This window comes from Bidens hawaiensis, unplaced genomic scaffold (genome assembly GCF_021521415.1).
Source record: "Bidens hawaiensis isolate Kalapana, Puna unplaced genomic scaffold, B.hawaiensis_p1.1 tig00022695_1, whole genome shotgun sequence".
In the NCBI taxonomy this organism is placed as follows: domain Eukaryota; kingdom Viridiplantae; phylum Streptophyta; class Magnoliopsida; order Asterales; family Asteraceae; genus Bidens; species Bidens hawaiensis.
In genome coordinates, this window is record NW_027493549.1 from 13,340 (window position 1) to 33,062 (window position 19,723).

Consider the following 19,723-nt stretch of genomic DNA (forward strand, 5'->3'; position numbering starts at 1 on the left):
ATGTCAAATAATCTATAAAACAATTGAAAGATAAATTATGATTATTACAATTTTCACATTTTGTCATATCCTACGATACTATTAAAACAAATTAGTTTGCCTCCACATGGTCATTTCTTATTGGACGATTTCCTTATTTTCCAAATATAACTACCACTTCTCTATTTTTCATATCGATTAAATAAATCAAAAATATTAATAATTAAAACAATTAATTAAAATAGTTATGTGACCATGAAAGAGAAACCCGATTTCCTGTTTTGTTTTCTTTCATCCTCAATTGACTACACGCTCTCTTTCATACCAAACCTAAAAAACCTAATCAACCAAAGCCTCCATTCAATCGCCCATTATTGTATATCAATCGGATTAAGATTTGATTAGGTTCTTCATATAAAATCGATACCGGATATCGGATTATAAATCGGCCAATCAACGGTAAAACGAGCTCTCCGTTATTTGATAATAACGATTGCTTTCATTCGATCCTGGAATCGATTTCAGAAGATACATGACGATTGTTAATCAGATCTTCACATCGATGGTTAGTATTTTAATTTGTTAGGTTTGTATCTTCACATCGATGATTAGTATTACATTAACATATTAACCTAGGTTATTATTTTACATTATTAGCTTACTATGTTTAATGTTTAATTCATATGTTTCCTATGAATGGTTAATGGTTAATGTTTAATGTAATTTTCTTTAACCTATATTTTAGATTATTAACCTAGGTTAGTATTTTACATTGTTATGTTATTAGGTTGAATTGTTTATGTAAATTTATATGTTTCCTCTGTTTGATGTGTAATGTTTAATTCTAACATGTTTGTACTGAATCTGATTATGTATGATTGGTTCGAAAAGAAGAAATTAGGGTTGATTTCCACTTTATTTAGTCTTTTTGTGGGTCACTCTGCATCTAGCTTATTATTTTTATATATAAATATATATTTGGTGTGGATTTTTGTTCTTCTTTCTGGTTAAGAGGATTTTGATCTTGGATCATGTGAATCATGATTCAGTTGATGTTATCACACCAAAAAGAAGCAGTTTTTGGAAAGCTAATATGGTTTTTGCTCTAAAAAGTCTTTATTGAAGTCCTATATTAACAAATATTGGTAATTTTGAATTATTCAATAAGGTTGTGCATTTTTTGTTTGTTTTGTGCAGTTTGTGTTTAAAAATTTGCTGGTTTTAACCTCTAAGTTATTTGGTTGGCTAAATAATTTAATTATCTAAATAAATATGAGTATATGTTAATTATACCTCAGTTACAAATTAAAACCAATAATTTTAGCAAATATCATCAAATAAGTTTCTCACCTTTTTTTAATTAAAATCTATTGAAATTAATTAGTTGACTTAAATAGCTCTGTCAAATTATATATAACTGGTCAAAATCAGTTACTGATTACATATTAATAATAATAAATACTATTCATTTGACCAGTTGATCTTTCCTTAATATCACTATTATATAACATTTGTTAATATTCTCAATATTTTCATATAAATTTCGTTCAAAATCAAACTTCTGACCTTTCCATCATTAAAATGACGGTTACAATCATGCAATAACGATATGTAATACCGTTCCAAAAATAAGTCCGATGGATTTGAACTATATAAATCACACATATCACTCATACTTTCTTCGCATGGTTGATTTGAAAATTTCTCTCTGTTGCAACACTTTATCCTCCATTTACAACAAAGTTTGTATGTCTTTTATTTATTATAACTTATTTTAGATATACATAAATAAAAGGTGATTCATTTTTGGGAGTTAGTTGGATTCGTTCTACTTCTATTTTCGATTTCTTCTTCTTTATTTCAATTTTATCCTTTCATATATTCAGTTATGATAATATAAGTACTGGTTTTTGTTTATCAATCTTTGTTGTTTTGTTTTAATTTCGATTTTGTTCAGCACAACCAAGACAGAGGACCTTGATTTTGACCTTTACTATATTTTCACCCATCTGAATTGAGGTAATTCTTAAGTTACTATTCAATTTTAGTAATTGTTCATAATTCGTTTACCGTAGTAGGTTTTGTAGTTGGACCAATTTTGTAACATTTATAAAGAAGAATGTGGAAGAATAAAAAAACAAATGAGTTGTGTGAAGCTTCTTATTGACTTTCATTTACTTTTTGCATGGAAGTTGCTTATCAGGTAATCATGTTATATAGTTTGATCATGTGGCCAATTGTATAAGATTGATATGTACTATGCAATTTCTAGCCAAGCCCGAGCTTAGAACATTTCTGCTTCACAGTTGTAAATAATTAATGTATGATAATATTGTAACTTGGAAGAGGCCATTGTTGCTGATTTAAGTTTGTGGAAATGTGGAAGTGTGGAAGTGAAAATAGTTTCTTTGTTAATTGTAGATGCATACCCTTTTGAGCCCCAATGATGATATTTGCAACTAAAGTTGGTAAGGATAATGTGTTTATCGATCGTAGCATATTCATTTTTTTATAGTTAAAACTTAAAAAATTAACCCGATTAATTATTTTCAAAGTTCAAGTGTGAAATACGTGGAAACTATAGTTATTGGGACGAAGAGCATATGAGCAACATTTCACGGAGTTTCGTCATTAGTATATTCTAAACACACAAAAAACTTGAAATGGATTTTATCAACTGAGGTATTAATGCTAGAGCTTTTATGAACGTAGTAATTAAGATAGCATGATACATTTTCTATTCTATTGTCAAATTAGTATGGTTTTATTGCTAACATCATTCTTCTAATAACAGTTTCTCTGATGGTGGATTAAGTTTTCATTTTGTCCAAAAAGATTAAGTAAAGTTATCACTTATGAAGTTGATAGTAAATCCCTTGACTTTAAAAGTCAAAGTTTAACTGTTCACACTACATAGTCATAGCTAGCTACTGTGTTTTTCAAGCAAGAATTGATATTTTCATATTATAGGAGAAGATATGAACATTTATAATACGCTTCTTCATGTGAGATGAAAATGAACTTTTCAGGAATTTGTTTGGCCGCCTTTTTTCCACCTTTAAGACCATCTGGAGCCCCTACGGGTCTTGGTAAGTTTTTATTTGATATGTTTCATGGGTTTATTTGATAAAGATTGGGTTTGAATTTTTTTTTGGCAGAATGGGTGCATCATTTGTATATGATTTGAGAATTGTCACTTTTAAAGCCCGTTACTTTATGAATACACATTAAAAGTTGGTACTTGTATTGAAGTAGAGTTGACGGATTAGTATGGAATTGTGTTTTATCGGAGATAAATGGAAGAATGTAGAAAAGTAGTTTAGCATGTTTGTCATGTTTATATTTTTAGCGTCATGTGAAATATTGGAAATTTGTTATTGTATATATTTATGTGATGTTTCTAAAGTAAACAGTCAACTTACTGTTGTTTTCGTAGACCAAATTCTTAAAACACGTCTTAGTTTAGATCTTGACATACAACATGTATCTATCTAGCTCGTGCAATGCACATGTTTCTAACATAAACTATATTTGTTTTTAAAGGACCTATTATTCAAGCATGGATGGTTTATAGGTAGTGTTGTTCAGAGTGAACAATAAAGAGTACCTTAAAACTATTCATTTTGGATAAGAACCGTAATCTCACAAATATTGTCACAAATTAGGGGTATTCATAGTTTGGTTTAAACCGCAAAACCGTATAAACTGGTCATCGGTTTGGTTTTGCGGTTGGATTTTTGTTGTTACTTTCGGTCAGTCGGTTTCAGTATGTTTAAACCGTAGTGAACGGTTTGGTTTATGATTTATATAAAAACCCAATCACATAAAACCGAACGGATTGTTTGAATATATAAAACTTACAAATTTGTTAATATTTCATGTTGACTTTTGTTGAGTTATTTATTTTGGCTTAATTAAAGTTTAGTGAGTTGGCCAAGTATTTTTTTAAACCCCAATGTTAAATTTTGAAATCGTGCCCTATATTGTTATTCCTATTTCCTACTGTAGAGAAAGCCATTGGATTGGATGCTGATATAATCCATTAAATACATCAAGTAACATGGTTATACAACACTTATTTATACGCCTACTTAGGCATTGAATAGCCATGTATGTTTCATTGTGGATTTAGTCTTTATTTTAAACTTAGTTTACGACAAAAGTCTAACCGTGACACAAAACCAAAAACAAACCGTAACGGTTCGGTCTGGTTTAGTTTTAATTTATAACGGTTTGGTTTTGGTGTTCGGTAAACAAAACCGTTACTAACACTTTAACCCCAAGACCGTTCAAACTAGACCCGAACAGCCATACTACAAATGCTGTATATAAGTAGATATTTAGAGAACTGTTATTTATGTAACATTGTAATTATTTATATTGTAAGAATAAAAAATGGGTTTATTTGATAAAGATTGGGTTTGAATTTTTTTTTGGCAGAATGGGTGCATCATTTGTATATGATTTGAGAATTGTCACTTTTAAAGCCCGTTACTTTATGAATACACATTAAAAGTTGGTACTTGTATTGAAGTAGAGTTGACGGATTAGTATGGAATTGTGTTTTATCGGAGATAAATGGAAGAATGTAGAAAAGTAGTTTAGCATGTTTGTCATGTTTATATTTTTAGCGTCATGTGAAATATTGGAAATTTGTTATTGTATATATTTATGTGATGTTTCTAAAGTAAACAGTCAACTTACTATTGTTTTCGTAGACCAAATTCTTAAAACACGTCTTAGTTTAGATCTTGACATACAACATGTATCTATCTAGCTCGTGCAATGCACATGTTTCTAACATAAACTATATTTGTTTTTAAAGGACCTATTATTCAAGCATGGATGGTTTATAGGTAGTGTTGTTCAGAGTGAACAATAAAGAGTACCTTAAAACTATTCATTTTGGATAAGAACCGTAATCTCACAAATATTGTCACAAATTAGGGGTATTCATAGTTTGGTTTAAACCGCAAAACCGTATAAACTGGTCATCGGTTTGGTTTTGCGGTTGGATTTTTGTTGTTACTTTCGGTCAGTCGGTTTCAGTATGTTTAAACCGTAGTGAACGGTTTGGTTTATGATTTATATAAAAACCCAATCACATAAAACCGAACGGATTGTTTGAATATATAAAACTTACAAATTTGTTAATATTTCATGTTGACTTTTGTTGAGTTATTTATTTTGGCTTAATTAAAGTTTAGTGAGTTGGCCAAGTATTTTTTTAAACCCCAATGTTAAATTTTGAAATCGTGCCCTATATTGTTATTCCTATTTCCTACTGTAGAGAAAGCCATTGGATTGGATGCTGATATAATCCATTAAATACATCAAGTAACATGGTTATACAACACTTATTTATACGCCTACTTAGGCATTGAATAGCCATGTATGTTTCATTGTGGATTTAGTCTTTATTTTAAACTTAGTTTACGACAAAAGTCTAACCGTGACACAAAACCAAAAACAAACCGTAACGGTTCGGTCTGGTTTAGTTTTAATTTATAACGGTTTGGTTTTGGTGTTCGGTAAACAAAACCGTTACTAACACTTTAACCCCAAGACCGTTCAAACTAGACCCGAACAGCCATACTACAAATGCTGTATATAAGTAGATATTTAGAGAACTGTTATTTATGTAACATTGTAATTATTTATATTGTAAGAATAAAAAATGTATGGTATTATACTTATGTTATCAATTTACTTATTTTATTGTATTTTTTAATTTTTTTAAAACTCGAATAGTACAAATTTTTTGTTGTATGCTGAGAAAGAAATATTTGAAAGCTTATGAAGTTTTTACTGTATAAATTTCTCTTTCTTTTGTATAATTTTATTATGTAATTTCATTATTTGTAATTTTGTTCATTGTATACTATATTTTATTTTCTCATTTAAAGCAATATATAACTTGTAACACAAATATGCATATTTTTAAGTTTGTATCTACTAAGAAACTTATTAACAAACAAAACAATACTTTCAAATATATAAACATATATGTTTACATATTTTTTACTAATTTCCGTCTGTATGGTACACGGGTCAATAGCATATCGTAATATATAATCCTCCTTAATAACCAATAACATATCGTCTTCAACTTTGTGTAAACCAATATTAGAATCCATTTTTTAATAAACTGATATCGATTTAGCATCCTAGGTATTTACACTACTTACATATTTACATGTTTCATCATTTATTTCTAACTTATATGTTTCAAAATTATGTTGCTGTTTGAAAATAACTTGCAATTATAAATTATGTTGCATTTTGAAAAAATTGATTCAAAAAAAATTATGTTGTTTGAAATGACTAGCCATTATACATCATTAATTTTATCATTGGGCCAATATAAATATTTTTAACGTTTATTAACTATATGTAAAACTTTAGCTAATAGATAATAAAGTAAAAAAAAAAGTATTGTTCAAATAAATAATCTAATATTCAAATATATAATTCGATTTGTAATAAGACGAATTTTCTAATTTTCACCCGTGTAGTACACGGGTCAATAACCTAATTAAAGTATATTCTAGATTTGTACTAGCAATTACATGTTTTATTTTAAATTATATAAAATATAAATATTAATTTGGATATTCGGTACAATATACGGTGAGAAAAGACAATACAATGGTCTTCAAATGAAGTTTAGTTTCAAAGAAACTATTTTGTCGACAACCTCGTGCCTGATTTCTTTGTAACATTTGATTATTAATATTTAATTCTTTAGATTAAAAAACTAATGATTGACGTAATATAAATACGAATAAACAAAAATTATTTAATAAAAATAAAATGCTTTATAAATATTTAATTATATTGAATATTGAACAAAAAGAAAAGAAAGTATCTTGAGGTATGAGGCTGCATAAGGTGGTACGCGTCCAAGTTTGAACGAGACGCTTGGGTTTGTGGCCCTTGTTGCCTCTCTTCCTGTGGTCAGTGTTTGCTTCACCATGTTTGTTTATTTGAAACCAAAATGGCTATTAGAATAAGAGCTCAATCATATCATTGATTGGCATCATAATATTGTAAACCGCTCAATCATATCATTGATTGGCATCATAATATTGTAAACCATTTACTATAGCATAATTATAGGAGGATTCCTAGGATGACCATTGACTTGTAACCATTATATATTGATTGTAAATAATGAGATGAGATCAGGGAAAGAGTTACAAACTCTAACATGGTATCACACCTCTAAAACTCCTTTCTTCGATCCTGATAACCTTTCTTCTTGAAATCGCCGGCCACCATCTTCTGTTTTCTTTTCTTTACCCTAAACATGGACCCGAAAACACATCCCGCCATTACCGTGTCCAATATCAAAACATTCATACCTATCACCCTCGAAATGGACAACAGCCAATACTCCTCTTGAGCTGAACTTTTCAAAATCCATTGCCGGGCGTTTCAAGTTCTCCACCACCTCTCCCCACGCATCACAGCCACCTCTTCCACTGAAGCCACCTCTACCAACACTACTGATGATGATGTCTGGGATCGGCTTGACGCCATAGTTCTTCAATGGATCTATGGCACCATCTCTAACGATCTTTTAAGCACCATCATACGACCCGACTCCACCGCTTGCTATGCGTGGGTCGCCTTACAACGCATTTTTCATGATAACCAAGCCACTCGTGCCGTCCTTCTAAAACAACAATTCGCCATTCTGAAGCTTGCTTCCTTTCCCAACATGTCCGCATATTGCAAACAGGTAAAAATAACTTCTGACCAATTGGCGAATATCGGGTCCCCTGTAACCGAATGTGACTTGGTCATTCAACTCATCACCGGATTATCCGAAGCCTATAGTACCATCGGTGCAATCATTCAAAATACCAAACCATTCCCATCTTTTTATGAGGCCCGGTCCAAACTTATCCTTGAAGAAACAACTAAAGCAAACCGAGTCGTCACCGAAACAGCCCTACACACAGCAGACACTCCACCCGAGAACCCTCCTCCACAAACTAATACCACTCCTTCTTACACCCGAAACACTAGAGGACGAGGCCGCGGACGCGGTCGCGGTCGTGGCAGACACCAATCTTCACCACAATGGACTCATTACCCATGGTTTTCCCAGCCGACAACTACCCATAACCGCCCTCCAACTTGGTCGCAACCCACTGGTTATTTTTGGACCTCTCCACCTTGCCCCTATCCCACCATTACACAGTCTCGACCAACAACATCACAGCAAGGAATCCTTGGCCCTCGCCCACAACAGGCTTTCACGGCTTCAGAGACTCCATACATGCCTACAGCTCTTGACCAGGCCTTCAATACTTTCACTTTAAATCCACCGGATCAAACTTGGTACATGGACTCCGGTGCAACAGGTATAATGACTCACAACTCTACTAATCTCACTTCTTGTTTAAATAATGCGTATCAACGAAACATTACAGTCGGTGATGGCAAAACTATACCCGTTCATGCAATTGGTAACCATACATTACCACCACCCTTTCCAAACTTCAAACTAAATAACGTCCTTTTTGCACCAAAACTCATTAAAAATTTAATTTCGGTTCGCCGTTTCACCACCGACAACAATGTTTCAATAGAATTTGACCCGTTTGGTTTTGATGTGAAGGACCTCCACACTCGGAAACACCTCCTTCGATGTGATAGCACCGGTGATCTATATCCGTTAACTCCACCATCAAGTTCCAAAGTTCAACCTTCTAATGCTCAAGTTTCTTCCTTTCTAGCCGTGACCCAAGACATTTGGCATCGACGTCTTGGCCATCCCGGAAATAATATTCTACGTTGTTTAAAGTCTACTTTAAATTTGTCTCGTAATATTCAACTTTCTTCTATATGTGAACCTTGTGTGTTTGGCAAACAAATAAAATTTACTTTCCATGACTCACATTCACATACACATTTACCATTTGACATTGTTCATAGCGACTTATGGACCTCACCTATTCTTTCCTCAACCGGATGTCGATACTATGTCCTATTTTTAGATGACAAAACAAATTATTTATGGACATATGCTCTCACTTCCAAATCACAAGTTTATTCTAAATTTCTAGCATTTCACAAATTAATAAACACCCAATTTCAAACCACAATAAAATGTTTTCAATGTGATAATGGACGCGAGTATAACAACTCTTCTTTTCATCAATTTTGCACTTCTAATGGCATGCAATTTCGATTTTCATGTCCATACACCTCCGCTCAAAACGGAAAATCGGAGCGTAAAATTAGATCAATTAACAACATCATGCGTACCATCCTATCACATTCATCCGTACCTCATTCTTTTTGGCCCCATGCACTCGAACACGCAACATATCTATTAAACATCCTACCCTCCAAAGTTCTAAACAACTCCACTCCCACTTTCTGTCTCTATCACCGCCACCCTTCTTATGACCATCTACGCATTTTTGGTTGCCTTTGTTATCCCCTTCTACCTTCCAACACAATCCATAAACTAGCCGACCGCTCCACTCCTTGCGTTTTTTTAGGCTACCCTTCACATCACCGAGGCTACAAGTGCTACAATATCAAAACCAAACAAATTCAAATCTCACGAGATGTCATTTTTGATGAAACAGTGTTTCCTTTTGCAACTCAAACACCACCCACCTCCTCTTATGACTTTCTAACCTCCACTCCATATCCCTTTCACTGGTCTACTTCTACAACCCCAACTCCATTTCCTCCAAATACCTCGTCTGTCCCAGCCAACCCTCCTCACATCCAACACCAAACCAGCCCAACACCCACACCAAACAGCCCAACAACCAGCCCATTAACCACCCCTACGGCTCAACACCAACCCACACCATCGCCTTCACCTTCACCACCTCCACCCCCACCGACTCGCACCATGAACACCCGCTCCATGTCGGGTATCTTCAAACCTAAAACTCACTTTAATCTAAACATGTCAACCACACCTCTCCTCTCTCCTCTACCAAAATCAACCACCGAAGCCCTTTCCAATACGAACTGGAAAAATGCCATGACCGACGAGTTTCGTGCACTTATTGATAACAAGACTTGGGAATTAGTACCCAAACAACCTGGTATGAATATTGTTCGTAGCATGTGGATTTTTAAACATAAAAAGAAAGCAGATGGCACACTAGAACGATATAAGGCCCGGTTAGTGTGTGATGGTCGTTCCCAACAAGTTGGTGTTGATTGTGGAGAAACATTTAGCCCCGTCGTTAAACCGGCAACAATTAGAACAGTGTTATCTTTAGCTTTATCAAAGTCGTGGCCTATACATCAACTCGATGTCAAAAATGCTTTTCTACATGGGAACTTAAATGAAACGGTTTTTATGCATCAACCAATGGGCTTTCGTGATCCAACTTATCCTAATCATGTTTGTCTACTCAAAAAGTCTCTTTATGGCCTCAAACAAGCACCGAGAGCATGGTACCAACGGTTTGCGGATTTTGTTTCACAAATGGGTTTTCAACATAGCCAATGTGATCATTCATTATTCATCTTTAACCAAGGTCCTCAAATGGCATTCATATTATTATATGTTGATGACATTCTGCTGATAACATCTTCCGATGACTTAAGAAACAAATTCATGACTCGGCTTTCTAAAGAATTTGCAATGAAGGATCTCGGACCCCTTAGCTACTTCCTTGGAATCTCGGTTACACGGAACTCAAACTTTCTATTTCTTTCGCAAGAAAAGTATGCTCGAGAAATCCTTGAACGAGCCGGCCTCTCGGATTGCAACCCAGCAGCCACCCCGGTTGACACACAGAACAAATTGAGCAGTAATAATGGGACACCGGTTGACAATATTACACAATACCGAAGCCTCGCCGGCGCGTTACAATACCTCACCTTTACCCGACCGGACATCTCATACGCAGTTCAACAAGTATGTCTTCATATGCACGCCCCTAAGACCACTCATTTAAATGCTCTTCGAAGAATTCTAAGATACATTAAAGGCACAATCTCATATGGTCTTCACATTCAACCATCCTCGACATCCTCTCTCACTGCTTATACCGATGCCGATTGGGGAGGGTGTCCCGACACACGGCGTTCAACATCCGGTTATTGTGTATATATGGGTGACAATCTTCTCTCATGGTCCTCCAAACGTCAACCCACTTTGTCCCGCTCAAGTGCCGAGGCTGAGTACCGTGGCGTCGCTAATGTGGTTTCCGAAATTTGCTGGCTTCGCAATTTACTACTAGAACTCCATCACCCTCTACAACGCGCCACCTTAGTCTACTGTGACAACGTGAGTGCTATCTACCTATCCGGTAACCCAGTTCAACATCAACGCACAAAACACGTTGAAATGGATATTCATTTCGTTCGTGAAAAGGTCGCCAAGGGTGAAGTTCGAGTTCTACATGTCCCATCACGGTACCAAATAGCCGATATTTTTACAAAAGGGTTGCCAAAGGTTCTATTCGACGATTTTCGAACCAGCCTCAACATCCGTGATCCTCCCGTTTCGACTGCGGGGGAATATTAGAATAAGAGCTCAATCATATCATTGATTGGCATCATAATATTGTAAACCGCTCAATCATATCATTGATTGGCATCATAATATTGTAAACCATTTACTATAGCATAATTATAGGAGGATTCCTAGGATGACCATTGACTTGTAACCATTATATATTGATTGTAAATAATGAGATGAGATCAGAGAAAGAGTTACAAACTCTAACAGATATAACTATCAAATCGACCTTAGCTTAGTTGCTCAACTTATATTCAATGTTTTTTAACCTATGCAAACTTTGAATTGTTATAATCCTTACAGTAATAAGATGTAGTAATATGTATACTATTTACTAATACATTCTTTTCAGCATACGTTTTAACATTTCCTTGGTTTTACAGTTTCCAAAATTTTCGGTCTGCATTTTCAGTCGCTCTGCAACACCGAATAATCCCACTAATATTAACGTTCGTCCAACAAGTTTGGTGTGGTGTCTCTTTTTCTTTGGAACTGTAGCAAAAGTAAACAAGTAAATGATTTTAGTTGCAGTCCAACACTTGAGAACATGTTTGGTTTTTTAAGGCTGTTGTTAACAGATGCTGAACAAAGAAACATGTCGTGTCCAAACACCGAATAATCCCACTAATATTAACGTTCGTCCAACAAGTTTGGTGTGGTGTCTCTTTTTCTTTGGAACTGTAGCAAAAGTAAACAAGTAAATGATTTTAGTTGCAGTCCAATACTTGAGAACATGTTTGGTTTTTTAAGGCTGTTGTTAACAGATGCTGAACAAAGAAACATGTCGTGTCCAAACACCGAATAATCCCACTAATATTAACGTTCGTCCAACAAGTTTGGTGTGGTGTCTCTTTTTCTTTGGAACTGTAGCAAAAGTAAACAAGTAAATGATTTTAGTTGCAGTCCAACACTTGAGAACATGTTTGGTTTTTTAAGGCTGTTGTTAACAGATGCTGAACAAAGAAACATGTCGTGTCCAAACACCGAATAATCCCACTAATATTAACGTTTGTCCAACAAGTTTGGTGTGGTGTCTCTTTTTCTTTGGAACTGTAGCAAAAGTAAACAAGTAAATGATTTTAGTTGCTGTCCAATACTTGAGAACATGTTTGGTTTTTTAAGGCTGTTGTTAACAGATGCTGAACAAAGAAACATGTCGTGTCCAAACACCGAATAATCCCACTAATATTAACGTTCGTCCAACAAGTTTGGTGTGGTGTCTCTTTTTCTTTGGAACTGTAGCAAAAGTAAACAAGTAAATGATTTTAGTTGCAGTCCAACACTTGAGAACATGTTTGGTTTTTTTAGGCTGTTGTTAACAGATGCTGAACAAAGAAACATGTCGTGTCCAAACACCGAATAATCCCACTAATATTAACGTTCGTCCAACAAGTTTGGTGTGGTGTCTCTTTTTCTTTGGAACTGTAGCAAAAGTAAACAAGTAAATGATTTTAGTTGCAGTCCAATACTTGAGAACATGTTTGGTTTTTTAAGGCTGTTGTTAACAGATGCTGAACAAAGAAACATGGCAGATCAGTTAGCAGCATTTACCAATAAAGAAGCAAAAAAAATGGTTGTTCGATTGAGACTATCCGGGAGGTTATACGGCCTGTCAGTGCTCCGGCTTGTTATCCTCCCACTATCACGAGCGAGGGGTTTTCAATGCTCTGTGAAGCCAGCCTTTCGCGATGCCCCCTACTCTAGGAACCCGGTGACCCGAGCTTTCGCTCAAACCACATGGCCCAACTCGTAATTTGGGATGGGCAAGCCAGCTAACGCAATGACAGGACCATCCAGCCTGAGCCAGTTCATCGTCCACCCATCTTGTTACTCTCACTTGAGTTACAGGCAAGCGCTACCAAGCCCAGTGGCAGCCATCTCAAGAGTGTGGCTTATAATGTGAATATAACTTTTGTAAACTTCTGATGTGGGACAAATAATGAGAGAAAACACTCTTTTTTGTTTTTCATTTAATCGGCGAGTTTATTTAGCTTCTTGTATATTATATAAAGTGATTACTGTTTTGTTGCATAAAGTAGATGGAAAATCGTGTAAGTTATTCACTTTATATGAATGTCCATTTGGTATTTTAACGAGTGCAATTGTTAGCTTCTGATGTAAAAGTATATGATGCATAAAGTCGCATTATATGACATGATATCACTCACTAAAGCATGATTGCAGCAGTATATGTTCGCTTTATATATTGGATATGGCATTTGAGAATGAATAAAGTAGCATGTCTCTTCGATGTTGTTCAGAACATGGACCTACCAACTTCTTTTTCTACTATTAACTAGATAGTATTTGCGCCGAGCTGAATGTGTCATAAGTATATCATACATTATGAACATTAAGTTACATCTGCATTTATATTTTCTTTTGGAAGTCATCATCATGTGTATTTGTTCAATTGCGTCCATTTGTTTTACAATGAAACCTAATGTGCAGCTAATTACTTTTAATGTCATAAAACACAATAGAAAACTATATGTATTGATTTAATCTCTTTTGGCAGAAATAAAAAAAAACATATTATAGCACCAACCCAAATCAGAACACACATATATGTATTACCAAAATCCAAGTAACATTATAGAATCAAAAACATTAGTTTGAATGCATCAAACATCAATGAAGAAAACGAGTCTAATACTGTTAACCTAGGCAAGAGCTTCGGTTTCATCAGGAACAACACCGTTACCATTAGCAACCGCATCCTCCTCGTCATCAGATTTCAACTGAGCCGATACATCATCTATAGCAGAGTTTAGCTCTGCGATCTTCTGTGCCAACTTTTGACGCGTTTTCTGCAAAAAATGCAAAAATATTATAATTATAATCAGACAGAATTAACACGCCCTATCTATGTGATAGCAAATGTGTACCTCCAGAGCCTTTTCTTCATCATAAATGAAATTGGGGAGCTTCTTAAGCAACTCTTTTTTGTCAGTATCCGCTGCAGCTAGCGCCTTGCTTATCTGTGTCAAGTTGAACATGCTATATAATAATTGCCATTTGCATATATCAAATAGAAATAAAACATATCAAACCTGAGGGGCGTATATGCAACCAAGTGTGCCAACAACCAACCCTCCTAGAACAAAACCACCAATGAAGGCACTTCCATTGCTTGATCTTCCATCATCACTGAATATACAAAATATTAATTACTTTGTTTCTATGTAGTAATATCTATTCTTACAAAAAATAATATGTTTTCTTGAACAAAATTTTAGGAGCTTTTATGTGTGAGAAATAAAACTTGCATGTAACGTAGTCACCTGTATACTGCTTTGACAGAATATGGCTTTTGGGACGTGGACAAATGCACATTGCCTTTACGGTTTTGCCCGAACAATAACTTGGTCAAACCCTGGTCATGTTTCTTTACAGAAGAACCTACAGCAAAATCAAATCCACACAGAAACTTTCAAACTAGTTTTAATGAATTCATTAAGCAATATATGTTGGAATTACGGGACGCATAACACAGGTTTATAACACAGAATATGCAGTGAAAACACTTTTGATTTACACACAAAAGACTGCATACACATTCATATGTTCAACTCTTGATCGCATTCATTACACTGACTTACATTGACACCAACGATATTAGATTAGTAGGCCTTCAATCTTAACTGATATAAGGGTAGTTATTTAACTACCATAAGTCCATAACTAACATTAACCAGCATAACCACCAGATGTGGTAACTAACTTCGTATTGACACATACTAATACAGACACTTTACATACACAGTTAACATTCTAATAGCATTGCTATTTGGTAGGATCTCTACTAGAGTACAAGGCATAATTGTTGTTGTTTTTACATACATAATTAAAATATATAAAATAGTAAAATACTAATAACGTTTATAGACTAAATTTATGTTTACTACTTCTAATAAAATAACTTTTAATTTGAAAATGTAGATGCAGGAAAACATCTAGAAAGGTCAAGATGTAACATTGGGCAAGTGGTCAACCGTCAACCATGTTGAAACTTTCAAACTAGTTTTAGTGTCTTGACTCCAGTGTATAAATTACCATTACAACATGAAACAATTTTTGTAGCCTTTGAGAACTACAGTATACTTCACTGTCAAGCTCATAGTGTCACACCTAATCCACAATTTGGGCGATGCACACTGCATTTATATTTCATTCATCATTTATATAATTTCAGGTCATACAAAAGGTTTCATAATAGAATGAAACTTTAAAAGTTACACGAATCACGAATGAAAACGTGTTAAATGCATAATTCATAAACACCAAGAAAAGGTTTGAACTTTGCATAAAGATCCATTCTTGGTCCTACTCCCTGATTCATGTGACCCCAAGATGGAAACGCTTGCAAAGCTCAACCCTTTTCTTGGTACGTTGCAAAGTTTGTTGACCAAATTAGAAATTATGACAAAGTTACTTTGATCTCATTCTTTGCAGCTAACTTTAAGAAGGTTAGCCAAATTCTTAAAACTAAAACCAGGGCCGTCTCTAAGATTTCAAGTGCCCGATTCGTGTACTAAAAAATGCCCCTTATGTAATAATAAATAAATAACAATTCCCAAAAGATCGAAGGTAATTGTAATACTTCATTACTACTACTAGGCCCAAACTTTATTAGATTAATTAATGTTTAATAGAGCTGTTCAGATTTTCTTGGGCCGATATCGGTTTCTTTTCAGCCTAATTCACTAATTAAGATTCCGGGCCCTTACCGAGACCATGCCGTAGACATCGTGTATGGTGTCTGAGACGGCCCTGACTAAAACCATGTCTACAAAAGCCTTTACAAGATGATTTCATTTCTAAAGAAAATCACTAATACAATCCAGTAGGCGTTATTTGTTACTAAATTCCAACTATTTTGTCTCTAAAATGTTGGAATCAAAATCCCATTAAAAAAGAAAACTAATAATGGTTTAAAGTTGAAATCCAAATAATCGATTATAAAAAGTTGAAATGATGATCCAGATTGCAAACAACACCAATATTATAATATTATATTTCTTCCAAATAAATCGAGAAGGAATGAAAAACAAAAATACCCGTTGACAGTCGTGGGTTGTTGGGTAAGAGAACCGATGAATTAGATAGTGCAGCAGCAGAAGACATGGCTTCAAATTGATATTATTATTATTATTATTAGTATGAAAGTGCGTGTGGGTGTGGAAGAAGAAGAACAACACTCCTCTTGTTTTTGTTTTAGGTTTATTTTGAGATCCGTTTCATAAATACGGGTCCCTCAAAATGGGTTAGTTTTTATACTTATATTTTGAATTGTGTCCAATTTAGTGATTTACGCCCATGTGGTTTATAGGCGGAATCGACTTGCATCCATGTTTTGAGTTTTTCATTGTTTGAGTCTACGAGTATGCTTGATTGGAAATAATGGAATGAACAAGAAATAGAATTAGAGAATGAATGGAATGAACAAGGCAATGAAGTAAATCATTACTATTCATTTGTTTTATTTGGTTAACCTATGAGAATGAAATGAATAATTACATTATGTTGGTTGTTATCCAAAAATAATTGTAGGCACGAAATATAAACAATAAAAATATTCCTATCCCAAAAAATATTTTTTTTACAAAAAAAAAAAAAAAAAAAACTGAAATGGTGACGATGGCGGTGGTAGTTTCGGTGACGAAAATGGTGGTGGTGGTGGTGGCGGTTAGGCAGGGTGGTTGTGGTGGTGGGGTGGCGGTAGTAGCATTGGTAATGATGGCGATGGTAGGGTGGCAGCAACGGTGGTGGTGGTAAGACAGCGACAGTGGTGGCGGTTATGGTCAGGTGGCGGTGGTAGCGCTGGTGGTAAGGTGGTGGTGGTGGTGGTGGCGGTGGCGGTGGTGGTGGCGGCGGAGGTGGTGGCGACAGTGACGGTGACTGTCAGGTGGTGGTGGTGGCGATGGTAGTGGTGGTGGTTGTTGTTAGGTGATGATGGTGTTGAGAAAGTAGGGTGAGAGGGGAATGAAATGAAAAAAAAAGGGGGGGTTGAGAATGAATGTTTTTGATGGAATGGATGATTCCATGTGTAATGGATGATTCTATTCCATTGTGTAACCAACACCACTTTCTTCATTCCCACATAATGAATCATTTCTTTCCTCCTGTCATTCCTGCATACCAAACGCTACCTATGTGTTTTCTATTTCGCTACACTATATGTTCCTCGCTTGCAACCCTCTAGACGATATGATTGTGTCATTTTGTTCACTTTATCGTATACTAGCTTTTATCCCATGTATTGCTTGGTTGTTTTACATTATTCTTTTATAATATTTATATACTATATACTTTTTTAGATTTTAATTTTATTTATTGTAAGAAAATTAATAATATACTTAAGATTTGATGATGAACACGTTTCACGAATAATTAAAATGTTATAACTCGGTTTAAAAGCTATCTGGGTTTGGTGAGACCCATGACCGGTTTTTTACTATAATATTATTTCTTAATTATAAATCTATAACATATATAAACAAAAACTCAAAAATCCTATGTATCGCAATGTGGTCGCTCCCCCACTTTATGAAAGCCACCATATTACTTGATTTTTAAATATAGGCTTCTCATGCATTTGACCCGAATTCACGAGTATGAGTCTTATCAAACCCAAATATTTCTTAAACGGGTTATAACATCTCATTAAATTAAAAACTAATATCACAAATATTTGATACAAAAATCCTATAAAGTAGGAATATACTAAAAATTAATATGTGATTTATTTAAAAAAAGATATATATTATTTATAATTAAAAAACCAATTTTATTGTAAAAAAAATAAACGGGTCTTGGGTCTCATCAAACCCATATAACATTTAAACCGAGTTATAACATCTCATTTATTTGTGAAACAATTTAATATCAAATCAAAAGTATATTATTAACTTTCATACAATAAAAAAATAAATATTCAAAAAATAGATAAATATTAAAAACAAATAATATAAAATAACCCCCATAATACAGGGGTAAAAACTAGTCTATAATATATATAAACGAAAACATAAAAATCCTACGTGTCGCGATGTGGTCGCTCTCCCTTTTTTTGGAGTCACCAGATTTGCTTAATTTTTAAATGAAGGTTTCTCATGCATTTGACCTGAATTCACGGATATGGGTCTCATCAAACCCAGATATTTCTTAAACGAGTTATAACATCTCATTAAATTAAAAACTAATATAACCAAATATTTGATATAAAAATCCTATAAAGTAGGGATATACTAAAAATTAATATATGATTTATTTAAAAAAAGATATATATTATTTATAATTAAAAAAACCAATTTTATATTAAAAAAATAAATAACGGGTCTTGGGTCTCATCAAACTCATATAACTTTTAAACCGGGTTATAACATCTTATTTATTTGTGAAACAATTTATCATCAAACCATAAGTATATTATTAACTTTCATACAATAAAAAAAATAATAATTCAAAAAATAAATATTAGAAACAAATAATATAAAACAACCTCGTATTTACGGGGAATAAAAACTAGTAATAGATTTTTTTTAAAAAAAATAGGATATTAATTATTAGTATATCCCTATTTTATATGATTTTTATATCAAATATTTGATGGATTAAATTTTAATATAATGAGATGTTATAACTCGTTTAAGAGCTATCTGAATTTGGTGAGACTCATACCCGTGAATTTAGGTCAAATACATGGGAAACATTCATTTACAAATAAAACAATCTAATGACTTGATAGTATTTAAAGAAGTTTCATTTATATATAATTAAGATTGACTGCTAGCAATCTGTGGTGGATATAATTTTTAATTTTATTACATAAAATATTTTTAAATGGTGTGTGAAATTTCACAACATACACTAAACTTCTACATTAATGCATTTTAATTAGCTTTTTTTTTGCGAGGAACAATGTAGATGTAGGGTACGTCAAACCTGATACGACCTTTTATTTATTACATTATGTATTATGTTTATTACATTATTATGGTCTACTAACTAGGCCCATTGGGCTGAGGGTTTGTGGAGGTAACCCCTAACTGGATCTAGCCCAATATAGGTTATGGTTTTATGATGGCATTCCTCTGTATAAGGAGCTTTTATCATTTATTTAAAGGATATACTCTTAGACTCTTGGCCACCAATATATTTTTGTGTCTGTAAACAAGAGGAAACTCTTAGTAGTCACCTCCACTCATCACTTTTCCATGACAGATCTCG

The 19,723-nt window shown here is 34.0% G+C and overlaps 1 protein-coding gene across 1 annotated transcript; it reads right to left on the bottom strand.

Moving 5' to 3' along the window:
* Positions 1-14,042: 14,042 nt before the first annotated feature.
* On the bottom strand, positions 14,043-16,732 carry LOC143566134 (uncharacterized). Its single transcript, XM_077052909.1, has 5 exons — positions 16,552-16,732; positions 14,776-14,893; positions 14,545-14,641; positions 14,380-14,472; positions 14,043-14,301 (listed from the first exon to the last, which is right to left on the bottom strand). The coding sequence occupies exons 1-5, from the start codon at positions 16,616-16,618 to the stop codon at positions 14,155-14,157; spliced, it is 522 nt and encodes a 173-aa protein (XP_076909024.1). The 5' UTR covers positions 16,619-16,732; the 3' UTR covers positions 14,043-14,154.
* Positions 16,733-19,723: the final 2,991 nt, after the last annotated feature.